Source organism: Leuresthes tenuis, unplaced genomic scaffold (genome assembly GCF_036924035.1).
Source record: "Leuresthes tenuis unplaced genomic scaffold, fLeuTen1.0.hap1 SCAF_7, whole genome shotgun sequence".
Lineage (NCBI taxonomy): Eukaryota > Metazoa > Chordata > Actinopteri > Atheriniformes > Atherinopsidae > Leuresthes > Leuresthes tenuis.
In genome coordinates, this window is record NW_027325361.1 from 8,763,073 (window position 1) to 8,776,662 (window position 13,590).

The following is a 13,590-nucleotide window of genomic DNA, read 5'->3' on the forward strand; positions in this document are numbered from 1 at the left end:
AATAATAATTTTATGGAATCGCTCAAGTCAGAAGCTTGGCTTTACTTGCATTTTTAAATCAACTTCCCCACAGATCAGATGAGAAATGCCTCTTACTTGATACAAAAAGGAAGTGACTCAACAAAATGCTGGCCTTTCGTGATGGTCCTGTCGTCCTTTTCCTGTCCCGCAGGGCTCTGACACACATTGCTGCTCATTATGCATCTCTTGCACTACCACTTTCTTACCTGGACAGTTTGAAAGTGCTCCGTCTTTGTCTCTTACTCCACCAGTCTTCAGTTTGTCTAGCTGTTACTTCCTGTGGATGACTGTTTAAGACACCCCTCTCTCTTTTTATCAGATCAGCTTTTATATGTGCTTATCTGTGCTATTGTCTCATTTCTAACTGAAAACTGCAGACATATACAGGATCACTTTCCATTCCAAGCAACACATCACACATTCTCATTTATCTCAGTTCTTCTTTAAGACCTCGATTATTTAGATAAAGCCATTTGTGAAATAGTCTATGTAAATGTCATAACTGTTTGGGTGTTATTTAACATTATAAACCAACTTAATTAGGTTTAACACTGATTGATTTAATAGAAACCACTGAGCCTATATCAGATTTGTCATTATGCTCCAGTAAAAGACGAAAGCTAAACTTAATGAGTCTTGATATGTGGCTCTAATAAAGAATTTGAATTAGGGTGGCATCAGTATGAGATTTTCATTCATAGAATCATAACAGTCACAGAAAATAGCAGTTTGATTCTAACATATATATTATTACAATGCAACTAATGTTGGTTAAGTGTCCAAATTCTTTGAACAAACTTTGGTACAGTTAGCAATGTAGGAAAGGAGATACAGACAATCATTGGATGCTGGATCGATTTTGATGCTTTGCCCATCTTGAGATATAAATAAATGTATATTTGGTACGCTAAATGTTATTTTTCATAGTATACAGCTGACCCCAACTTGGATTCAAGTTACTATTGTGCCTTAATTCATTAAAAAGACAAACGAACCACAAACAGCACTATTCTCCTAACACTCTCCTAACAAATCTATCCTTGACATTCCCTTCTCATTCACCACAGAAACACAAGTGTATCCACAGTGCTATCACCGTGATGACATGAGTGCAACTGCGGCAGCTGCACCACTTGACTGCTTGTCTGGATAAAAACTAAAGAACTGATTCAAGAATAAATTAAAACCACAGACTTATGAAAACAAATCAGCAACTGCTCTGACAGCAAGCCGACAGGAGGGCCCTGCATGGCTGAAGCTAATTTCTGTTTATTTTTGTTTTACCATGTGTAACATCTTTGTCTAAATAAAGCATTTTGGCACTAATGGGAAGATAATGAGCAACAAATGCATGGAAAGCATCGCGTTCATGGAAAATTACTGACTGAATTATGTATAGAGCTGATATCTTTGACGCATTGTCCTGCCAAATGCACAAATTCCTTCACCAAGTTAAAACATTTATTTATATCTAATGAGCTCTCTGACCAAGACATTTTTCAAGCTGAATCTGATGCATCACTCAAGAAAACTGTTTAATTATGCTGCAAGAGAACTCCATCTTCCTCCAGCTGCTACTGCACTACTCAAACACGTCTGTTTATGTGGCTCTGCATGTCGGGCATCATTACGTAAGTGTGTCTGTGTGTTAGCATGTATGTGTGTGTCTCTCTGTGTGTGTCTGCACAGAAAACAAGAATTGGGGCAGTATGTTGTGAGGTTGTTGTACCCATAGATAAAAAAGGTGTCGATGAGAGCGAGAAAGATTTATTCTGACTGCTTTGCTTCACCCTTTCCTCTCCTGAACCACTACTCCTGCTTGTCTTTGTTGTGGGATAGTTCATTTGAGATGCTGACAAACTTATTGTCAAGCTCAAAGACCATGATTCCATTCAAATGTTAAACATTCAACAGTGAACTTTTCTCTGTGCATTCCACCTTTAGTGAGGATGACACACACATACAGGACCCGACTACATGTCTGCTTACTTTGTATTCCATACAGCACTGTCTAATGTCGTGTTAGCATCTATGCACACACTTGTGTTATAATTAGGGAAAGCTAGTGACTCATACAAACACTTAAGTACTCGCGTCAGAGCCAGCCTATAAGCTTCCCATCCTTTCAATGTATTTCAATTCCACTGAATTGTGCTCACAACCGAGCTACTGGCAGGTGTGTTCACAGGAAAACACTGAACTTGATTAGTTTTACCAACAGGCTAATACAGCTGCAGTCAATGTTTCTGTCTCTGTGGATTTAAGTCTGTGTGGGCTTGAACACACACAAGTTCCATGAATCATGAAAGAAGTACAAAATCTCAAGTGTTTGGAATAGGATTTTTTTTTCCTCACAGCCAATTGATGAACAATGGCCTATTACACCCCCCCCCCCCCCCCATATCATTTATTTTATGCAATTATGTATACAGCTTTTATCTGCTAATTGACAAAAATCTTAAGGAAAGGTCTGTCATACAATTAATTCTAGGTTACAGAGAGCTATTTCAAATTAATCAACCATGCGTTTGGGCCACTGAAAAGACATTCCATTACCGTTCTTATTTGGGTCTGAAATCAGGGCAAAGAGTATTAGAAAATAATTCAAGAGGACAAATATGCCATCAACAATAGTTTAACAATAGGCTCCTCTTGAGGATAGTTTTAGAGTATCAGACAGACAAGAGTCAAGAGTGTTAAAACTTACAGGATGAAAGAGCAAAAGCGTTGACTTGCTGACATGCTGATGCTGACAAAACGGATCCTGTCTAACCATTAAAGACGAGGACAATCAATTTTCTTCATAGTGAGATTGTCATTTTGGACAGTGAAAGTATCATCATTTTCTGGCATTGTTGACAGCTGTTGCATATTCCACTGGGAGGCTGTTACCAGAAAACATTTACATGCAATGGACTCCACTTTTGCAGGCTATTGTATGATTTTTGGGTGCTATGAAACCGATGCATTTACACGATGATCCTCCAATAAAACTGTTGACAGCAAATGCTCTGAACAACACAGTAAACAGGGAGTCGTTTTGTACATTTTCTCAATCAGAAAATTGTTTTCAATAGTAAGAGAACCCAAATTGTTGTTCATTCATAACAAACAAGGGCATTTTAGCTTTTTTTTTAAAAAAGCTTCCTTTATGCAACTTTTGAAAATCAAAATAGTAATAAATGACTCCAGCCTCAATCTCTTAACATCTCTGTCCATACAATTCATCTTCAAAATATCTGCATATGAAACTGTTGCATCATAGGTGCCTCATATCATTTCTATGACCCTGTTGTCACATGACTAGATCAGTTAATGTTAAGTTCTGGTATTAGATACATACGTGACAAACGCTGCTACATCCACATGCAGCAGATAACTCAATACATCTACTGAAAGAGATATTCATGCTGAGATTGTTTTGACAAGCTGAGTTAGCAGATACACCTCAACAGGCTTGTATGTCATGAGGTGACTGACAAGTATGTTCAAAACTATTTTTGGCTGTATAAAGGCAAAGTCAATATGATCATTTACTCGTGATCTACGACTTGAGAATCTCCCACCTTAGCAACATTTATAAAAAAGCTAAAAAAAAATATATAAAAAATAAATTAATTTAAAAAAAAAATAAAAAAAAAAAAAAAAAAATCGGCCAATGGACCGTTAAAGTCCACCATATGGCCCTCTGCTCTGTAACATCCCAGTTAAGGATTTATCCAAGTTTCAGCCAGGCAAGCTCTGTGAGACAGTTTAATTCCTTCAGCCAGTAACTGAGATTAACAGGACTACACTTCTAAAGCCCAGCAAGTGGCCATACTGTTTCTTAGAATCCACAAAATATCTATTTTAGTCAACAAGGTTCTGAGAACATACTGAAGACACTGATTTTTCTATTGTTTGAGCCATATCAGTGTTGAGACTACAGTTTTAGCCACAGGAAATGCCATAGGGTCATTAGAATTTAAAAGGAATTTCCACTCAAAACATAAACGTGACCATCAAACTTTACAACAATCTTGAAATATTATATGGAGATAAACAAGAGGGAGTGTCCAAAGTGTTTTGGCTCTTGGGGGCATGTGAAAATGTCAGTATTGTCCGTTTATCAAATTTGGATTTTTTTGTATCCAGGATTTGGATTTTCATATTATCCTAAGTGGAAAGGTTGCACTGTCACAAATGTCATTTTAATTCAAATGTAACTTGAAATAAACATCAAACCAGACGCAAGTTAAACGGGGGAAGACATTTTTAAAGACTGATCAGCAGCCACCAGTTTCATCCAGCAGTATCAAGTACAAGCTCTCATGAACACAGAAAAATATCCAGATTTGCCATCTCAAATGTCATCAGTACAGCACTATATGCTGTGCTCCACAATCAGAGCTACAGTACTCTCACACACAAATCAAGGCAATTTATAAAAGATTATCAAGACAGTCACTGGATGTAATATTAAACGAGTGAAAATCCTAACGGTAAGATAGTGCTGGTCAACATAATGTATTGATTTGAATAAGAGAAGGCCTAAATTGTAAAACCAAAATATTTTCTTTGTCTTAAACAATCGTGATAACAGCCAGAAGTCACAGCAGAGCATTTTTCCCTCATCACGATCAAACAGAATTTTAAAAGAAGCTAACTTAACATCTATCAAAGACAGCATTAGGTGCCTCCCTTTCCAACATGGAGCTCCATATTAAAAGACAAAAATAAGTGTTGGCATGATATTTTGATATAGCGCCCATTCACACAGCTGAAAAGCTAAAGTTACTAAGATGCTGGTGAAAAAAAATCAACTCATATCCAGCTGCCAACAATTTGTGGAGCTAACATTTCCAGGTTATTTGTTATTGTTAACCAGGTGCTTTACATCATCCCTGTCTTTTCTCTACATTTTGTCTTCAGTAAAAGGGCTGGTAGTCACTACTTTGAGCACAAGCTATTGGTTTCTCACCTCACTCACTCAGAATTACAATTAAGTAACCATCCCACATTTTCTACCCTGTGTGTCAGGAAGGGACAGTCATGTTAGCCATGGCACTGAGCTTTAAAAAGCAGAGCTAACAAGGATTACCATCCAATTTTAACACCTGACTGTAATCCTGCTCCCACAGTCCATGCTAAGCCTGTAGTAGCCATGCGAATGGAGGGGAAGTAGTTTGAAAACAGTCCAATTTTGTTTTTGCACCCACCCTCTCCACCCCACAACTGTTACCTAACAATTTGGGTCTTGACAAATGCAGTCACTGACAAGACAGCAGACGTTCAGGGGAAGAGGAGCAAGACATTAGCACATTATTTTTTCTCTAGAGGTAGAGTTGGAGAGTTCTTTGAACTGTCAAAGGGAACCTTTTGAGCTCCTCTACTTTTGTGATATTGGGTTATAGCTCAACACTGAACAGAAAATGACAAACATTCAAAACAGTTAAGGCTATGTATACAACACAAGAAACAGTTTTTCTACCTTCAAAGCACAAACTCTATCACTTTAACCAATTACCAAAGGAAAACACTGGATTAGTCATCTTTTTGAGACCCTAACTACTAGCTATTGTGCTGCTGCTGAGCCTTTATATCTACATAACATTATATGTTTGTTAGATTCTAATATAATGTGTGTGTGCTGGATAAACTAAAAAAAAAAGGGTTATACGTGATGGTCATTGCAAACATCGAATCCCATTGAGCAGTTTAAAGTTTACACCAGTAAATATCAGAAAATCTAAACTATTGGAATCTCACTGAAATTCTAAATGTGGAAATATCTGTCAACATACCACACATGCAAAAACAAAATGCTAGTAAGGTGGTTCCTTCAGCACAGAACTGTTTTTATTTTTACTAACTGTATCCGAATGAACATGCAGGAACATAATTGAGATCCTAGAAAATTAATTCCTAAACAAATGGTCGGTGACAATGATAATTTTTTTCCCCTAATAAGCTCTGTATGATTATTATTTTTCTTTATTTGTAGCTTCAAATTGTTGCCCATAAAATCTTACATAATCAAGGTTGATATAAAGGAATAAAAAGAAATTAAACAAGTTTAGGTTGTTTTGACGATATGAACAACAACTAGGGAGCAAAAACTGAATGTTTTAACAATATAAAAGATGGAAAATAAAAAGATACATTGAACAGATGGATTGAGGGCTGCATGTGCCAGATGCAGAGCCGTAGGGATTCGTCCCTATATCACTGGCCTACCTCTGATGATGTCATCAATTAAAGGGACATGATACTAAAACAATCATCAATTATAATATAGAAATAAATTCCAAAAGAGATGGCTATTTTCAACAACGTCTTGATGGAAATTAACACAAAGTAGACCCGCAATTCTCCTGAGAACGCTGACTTCAACATCGGTGTAGAGTGAGCACTTAGCAGAGTCATACAGCACGGCGAGGGTGAGCATGCATTTCAGCGCACATCATACAAAGAGAATTTATACAAGTGAGCCAGCTGGGCACATAAGCCCTCCTGCACAATAAATCCAAATAATCCTTTACGATGGGACGAAGGAAAAGGGGGTGGGGGGTACTCAGACATACGCACACATGCATACACACACATACATACACACACACACACCCACAAAGGTACACGCTTCAATTAGCCTCGCCATTGTGCCTCTGTGGTAGACATTCAGTGGCTTTGCCCTTTCCTAAAAATAACATGCAAGTCACTGAAAAGCATGCACTCAAAATAGCGCGGGGCCTTGTGACATTTGAATATCCCAAACACTGACAGTTGCCAATAGATGAGGCACTGTAGGACAAGGACGTGAAAAAGGACTACCCTAAATTACAACACAAAAAGGAGACAGCATCATAAAAATAATAAAATAAATCTTACCTTCCATCATGGTTGCAGATTTGCATTCCTCAATCTCCAAAGAGCCTGAAATGAAAGCAGGAGGTGTTGGGAGTGGGAGAGAGAAGAAGTCCCCGGTTACAGATTTACAGTAGAATTGATGGCAGCAGAGCAGCTGTGTGCTTGTGGCTAACGCCCTGGCTAACTGTGAGCCTCCAACACCCCCAGACGTCGCCTGTCAACTAGCCCAGAAGGAAGAGAGGGAGAAAACAAGAGGAGAGAGGAGGGGTAGAGGCCAGCCTAGCTGTCGATCAGAGCTCAGGCTTAAGCCATGGATGCTGCTGCTGCTACCGCTGCTGCTGCTACTGCGGCTCTAACCTACACACAGCCGAGGATGCTGAGAGGTGGGGAAAAAGCCAACTGAAGGGAGAAAAAAAAAAGAGGCAGAGTAGGGAGGGAGGCGGAGAGACTGAGAGGGAGGGAGGGAGGATTTTGTGAGCGCGTGTGTGTGTGTATGTATGCGTGTGTTTGCAGGGGGGTGGCAGTGTTGAGGAGAGATGGAGGCAGTATGCTGAGGTCACAGATGACCTCAGCCAATCCCTGCAGCTCTTTGCGGAGTCACATGGCTTACAGCTTGAATCTCCTGACACTATGTCCAAAAGGACGCTACATTAGTCCTCTCTTGTTTGTCTAAGTAACTGTTAGAATACACTAAATATATATTCATGTTTACACATGCAAAGAGAGGCAGTGAAAAAAGCCAACAGATATGTAGAGAATAACACAGAAGATGTGGTAAACACACACACACACACACACCCCTCCCTTCACCCTACCTTATGTCAATGCAGTGAGCCGAGTCTGCCAAGTGCGGAATGAAATGAATCATGTGGTTACAGAGACAATAATGTGCAAATGTGTGTCAAATGACATGCTATGCTGAAAACACATGTACCAAACACTGTGTAAAATATCAGTCTGCAGTATCCTGTACGGTGACTGTTTCTGTAGTAGCTGCTTGTGTGTGTGCCTGTCTCTGTGTCCCGCCCTCCATGGAATATCTGTGTGGTTTCACACTGCCCTCTCTTTTTCTCCCTCCCCCCGGTTCCCTCCCACCTCACCCTCTCTCTGACAGTCTGTTTCCCTCAGCAGCCTTTTTTCTGTCTCTGTGCTTACCCACTGCACTGGGACGCGGATCGATCAGCGTGACGTCAAGGCAACGCAGGCTACAGCTGCAACCAACAAGCAGGAGGGGCTGACAACAGACCAGCCTCCGGAAAGAGATGTGTGCTTGTGTTTATGCAGATTCATTTTCTTTGAGAGCACAGGTATTTTTCAGTTCAGTTAAAAAAACCAAAGAATATGTGAAAAAGAACTATCTGGACACTTCTTTTAGTGCAAGTACTGCTGGTATGATCCATTTTGTAGCAGTGGCCGTAGTGTTAGTGATAAGTTCAATCAGAGTAATATTTCAAGCATGTACTGTATGTCATACAAAACAAACACACACTAATCTAAAATAAGCTTTCTTTACTGAAAAGTTGCAGTATTTTTGAATAGGAAGAGTTATGAGAGTATGTACACTAGTTTAGGGTCAGCCAAACGTGATCATAACTGTAAAGAAATACACAACTCAACTCAAATTGTCAATTAAGCCACATACACAGTATGTAGTTGAACAAAATGTTATTTAGTATGATCTCCAGAAGGTGCAATTTGAAAAGAAAGTGATGAGAAGGGTAAATATAAACTGTATAAATATAGAAAATAATAATAATGGGAAATAAGGAGCATTGAAAAAATATAACAAAAATAAACAATGAAAAATAAAAATGACAGCAAAAAACATTAAAATAATGCTGTTAATAATCGACTAACACAACAAATGTGTAAAGTGTTGACTCACATAGATGATGAGATATCCAAACTAAAATGACCTGTTTTTCTAACAAGCAACATGTACACCTTGATCATCCCAAGTCATGCTCAAGCCCATGTGAAACTGACTCCTCCACCCTAAATGTCTTTCCTGCTCTCACATAAATAATTTATACTGTTCTTATTATGCTTCTGCTGATTTTCCCCTTTTTCATGTTTTCAAAGAGCTATCTTTTCAGGCTCCCAACATACTGCTCATTTTGTAACATGCCTCTTTCCTTCTTTCATATCTATGCCGTTCCTTACCCAGCTTTGTATTAACAGATGCCCCAAAGAGGAGATCCACCCTGAAATCTTGCCCCAGCTCTCTCTAACATTACCCTCATTTTGTCTGCTTTTCAACTTCATCCTCAGTTTTTTTCAGTGTCTACATCTACCATGATTTTTTTCTCCCCATCTCCCATTTTCTCCTTGATCCCTCCACAAATCTTTCCTCTGCTCACTTCACTTTGCTGTGAGACAAAGTACATCTTCTCCTGCACTGCCATCTAGTGTTCATTCAAAATAACATGAGAAATTGTTTAAAATCTGGCTGGTTGTTTCAAGAATCAAATGTACACGATTATTATTAAGTAGTATAGTAGATAATGAGTCCAATAGTATATCAAAATTAAACCAAAAGTCCAAAACACTTCTATACTCATCTGTCTTCTACTGCGATTGAAACACTGCAATAAAGCATCCCAACAAAAAGTTATGGCTGTAGTTTTTGTGCATCTCAGTATTTTATGTGCTGCATGTCATGTGTGCCATTATCATTAACCACTGAGCTGAAAGCAGATGATTAAAACATATGAAATATATATAAAAAGTGTAAAATATTTTTCTTGTCACTTAGGTGATAGCGAACATCTATGTACTATAACTGTTCCAACTTTAAAGCAACCAGGACATCTAATATCCAGTTGATTTCATTGAGATGAAGGTAAATTGACGTGTAAATTAATTGTCAGATGTGTTGAAGTGTTACGGAGTGTAATCTAACAAAAGCAAAGATTAAGCATAGAGAAGCAATTGCTAATGCTGCAGTAGAAAAATGAATAGTGTGCTTTATTGGCAGGGAACATTTGAATGAACTCATCACTCTACCTTTCAGATTTCCAACCTATGAAATAAATAGATATATTTTTTGTCTGAACATATTGTTTCTATTTCCTTGCTGAAAAGTAACAACACACTTTACATTGCACACACAGACATCCACATACTGTGGCAGTAACATATCTGTCAGGTCGGTGAAGAAAGTGAATGAAATACACCCGATACGGAGCCTAAATGCAAGTAATCTTTACTAGAACAGAATGTGCTGCTGTAAAACAAAAGGTGTTTTCCTACTGTACCTGCAACGATACGGAACCAACCAGTGCATAGCTCCTCAGCCATTTACAGCTCTCTTCTTGGACCCACTGCACCCCAATCAGACGTAGGAATGAGAAGGGAGAAGAAGAAATGGAGGACAAAACAATTCACTAGAATAAAAAAAAAAAAAAGGGAGAGAATGAGCAGTTATCAAGGACTGAGAACTAACTAGAAGACTTAGCTGACAGGATATGGATGTATGCTGCAGCCTGTAGAGGCAAAAAAAAAAAAAAAAGGAAAAACTGCAAGTGCATCAGCAAAGGCATACACAACCTGCCTGTAGGGAATAGTAATGTGGGACACCTGGCTTAGAGTCCAGACTTTAGGCGCTGAAGGTCAACACTTCTTATAATGCAGTACAGGGCTGTGAATGGCTTTAGCAATCATGCACAAAATCTGTGGTATTCGCAGAAGAACATCTTCCTTAGTTTTTTTATGATTTACATTTTTTGCATACATGCAAATGTACATGCGTACGAGCACACATGTGAACATGCAACCAAGCAAAGTAAAGCTAGAAGTCCAAATTAACTTGATATCAAACCAGAGTTTTAGAGCATATGACTAAGTGATCAAATAAGAACATGCAGAGGAATTAATGAAAAACATAATTTAGTAGAAATTAGCTTTTTGTAGATGTTTGAAACAATCCAGGGACTCGGCAGATCTGATGGAAGTTTTGTAGCCACAGTCTTTCACCTCTGGATTTAAAATTGGAACGAATCACATGTAAGATGCCATGATCTAAAGAGTGTTATGTGTGTATATATATATATATATATATATATATATATATACACACACACACACACACACACACACTATGGAGGGCCTAATATACTATACTAATGTATGGCATGATATGCACCCGATGCTGCATTCACAAACAACTGAAAATGATTTTACGAGTAAGATAAGCACAATAAAGTTAAGGAATTTAGTCTAAACAGGAACAGATCAAGGCAACCACAGTGATTTGTAACTTATTTAGACTTTTCAGCACTAATTAAAAAAATAAGTTGATGTCAAAAACCCTGTTCATTTAATTAAATGCTGCAACAACAGAAAAAAACAAGTTTATTAAGTCTTTTTCACCCTCAAGCTTGCCATCTTCTCTTTATAAAGCACTTGATACACCTGAACATAGCTGAAAGATGTGCAGAAAAAAAATGCGCATTCATAATGACACTACACAAATGCAGCATGGCAGTTACTGGTTAACAGGCACAAAATGGGTCATTTTAATTCAACAAGGCAAAAGAAAATACACATGCAACTGGTGCCATCTGCTGTCCACTTAAGCACAGTGCTTTATTCTCCATCAAATGACTCAAACCTTCATCCACTTTTGTTTTTTTCACACAACACAAAGAGAATAGCAGTTTGAGAAGAAAAAAAAATAGAATTATACACTGGAATCATGCTTCTTCCATTTGATGATGAACATGACTGCAACAGAACTTCGACTCGTATGGCCACAAGACTCTGCTCCAGTTCTTCTGTCAGTTGCTGAAACTCCAGTACGTGTATCAGCTACTACGTTTAGCTGCCAGTTTAGGAGTATTTAAGCACTTTATCCACTGCAGTAGGTAAGAATCTCCCAACCCGAGCAGCTCAGAGCAAAAGCCAGTGAGTGCAACATCAACTGCTCCTACTGATATTCTTTGGAGGTTCATTCCTCTGGTCTCTAAACTACAAAATAAAATCTAAAGAAAGATGTTTCTGTTTCTTCTTTTTTTGAATAATGTTTGAGAAACTAGCCAGGAAGTCGTACCTTTTCAAATTATTCCTTATTTTCTTTAAAGAGATTTCGCAGAATAGCAAAACATGAGAGCTAAGTTGCTTTTTGAGCAAATACAAAGAATAAATGAATAAACTGGAAGTAATAACAAGAAGTAAAGTAATAATAATATTAAAAAAAGATTACTTCCCCTAAGATTATTATTTTATCTTTGTAAAAATTAAAGTAAAGAAATAATTTTCCCACCACAAAAAATTCAAAACGTAGGTTCAGTTTTCCAGTTACAAATGACACACTTTTGCAAGTCATATGTGCTCAGTTCTCAGTTTTGGACATCCATAACCACATTCTTGCTGATAGAACATTCTGGTTATCGGTATTCCAGTTAAAGACAAACAGCCATGTATGCTCACACTCACACCTAACCAGCAAACTCCTCAAAGTATGGCGTGGCATTACAGATGGATGATAATAATTTAGTATCATACTATGAGCTCGATATCTGCAGTGACAGCGATGACATTTCATATCATTGTCACATTCCAGCACAGTGCTGTACATTCCAGGGTCCTTATCACAGTGAGACACTCTCCTGAGAGCAGAGCTGTTTCTTCACTTACAATTCAGATATAGACTTTGGACAAGAATGCTCTCGTTTCTAGAATATTTCATTTTTCTCCCAAATGGCAGAAGCTGAGCACGTTTATTTAAAACACAGAAGACACAAAACAAACACCGAATTCTTTCGATCCCTACCCTACTCCCTTGGTCCATCTCTCCCACAATCTACTTTGTATCCCTCTCTGCTCACCTCCATCCACCAATAACCATCCTCCACCTCCCTTCCCCTGACCTACTTTGTCGCCACCTTTGCTCATGTGTTTTGCCTGTAGAGTGCAGTGTTGCTCTCGTCTGACTCTTTTTCAGAGACAAAGTTCTGCATCTATTTGCAGGTCTAAAACCCACATGACAAGTGCAAATGGGTCATCACTTGCACTGCGTGAATACAGTTACACGAGGAAAGTTACATTTAGCAGAGCATCACTCTCTTAATATGGGCAGTGACAAACTATAGGGAGTGGAGGATGAGGTAAGGATATAACATTTAAGGTCCCTCAATTCATGAACATTCATCAAATGTGTTCCAGTTCCATCCTCAGTTTCCACATAAAACAAAACCACCTTGCACATGATGTGCTTGTCCTTTTGCATTAGTATTAGCTGTTAGTCAAATGTAAAAATAAAATACATAGCAGATACTATGATAAAGATCTTTTCAGGAAATGCAAATACAGAAATTATCCTTTAAAAATGTTTGAAATTAATTCCTCTTTTGGTAAATTGTAATCTAAGGTTTTCTGGAGGCAGGATAAAATCGTCTGAGTAAATTCATTTGAGCTTAAATGAGGTTGGACATTTGTACCTGGTGAGAGTTTAATGGCTAAATCCTTAAAATAATTAAAAGTCATCTGCATATGGCACAATTCTGATATGTGATCACAGGCCAAGTTAGCAATAATTAAGATTTATGCATGCTTTTCTTTCATTCTTTTTTATGTTTATTTTTTTGACAGATTTAATTTACTGTGCTGTTCACACTCTGGATATGACACCGCCACTTTCTACCAAGTGTACCTGGATTCCACCTGAGGTAAATTAATTGTCAACACAGAGAAAGACTTTAACGGATACGATGCCAGTCAGTA

At 38.1% G+C, this 13,590-nt stretch overlaps 1 protein-coding gene across 8 annotated transcripts in view; it reads right to left on the reverse strand.

Moving 5' to 3' along the window:
• Window positions 1-7,835, reverse strand: part of sgip1a (SH3GL interacting endocytic adaptor 1a) — a 57,051-nt gene extending 49,216 nt beyond the window's left edge. For 7 of the 8 annotated variants that reach the window (XR_011916920.1, XM_072389124.1, XM_072389126.1 and 4 more), the window contains exon 1: window positions 6,889-6,971. Coding sequence is in view for 7 of the 8 variants with exons in the window: in XM_072389124.1 (XP_072245225.1) it covers window positions 6,889-6,898 (10 nt within the window). In the remaining variant the exon portion in view is untranslated. Of the gene's footprint in view, window positions 1-6,888; window positions 6,972-7,682 lie in introns of those variants that run through there. The other variant, XM_072389122.1, reaches the window with a different exon arrangement.
• Between the last annotated feature and the right edge of the window lie 5,755 nt (window positions 7,836-13,590).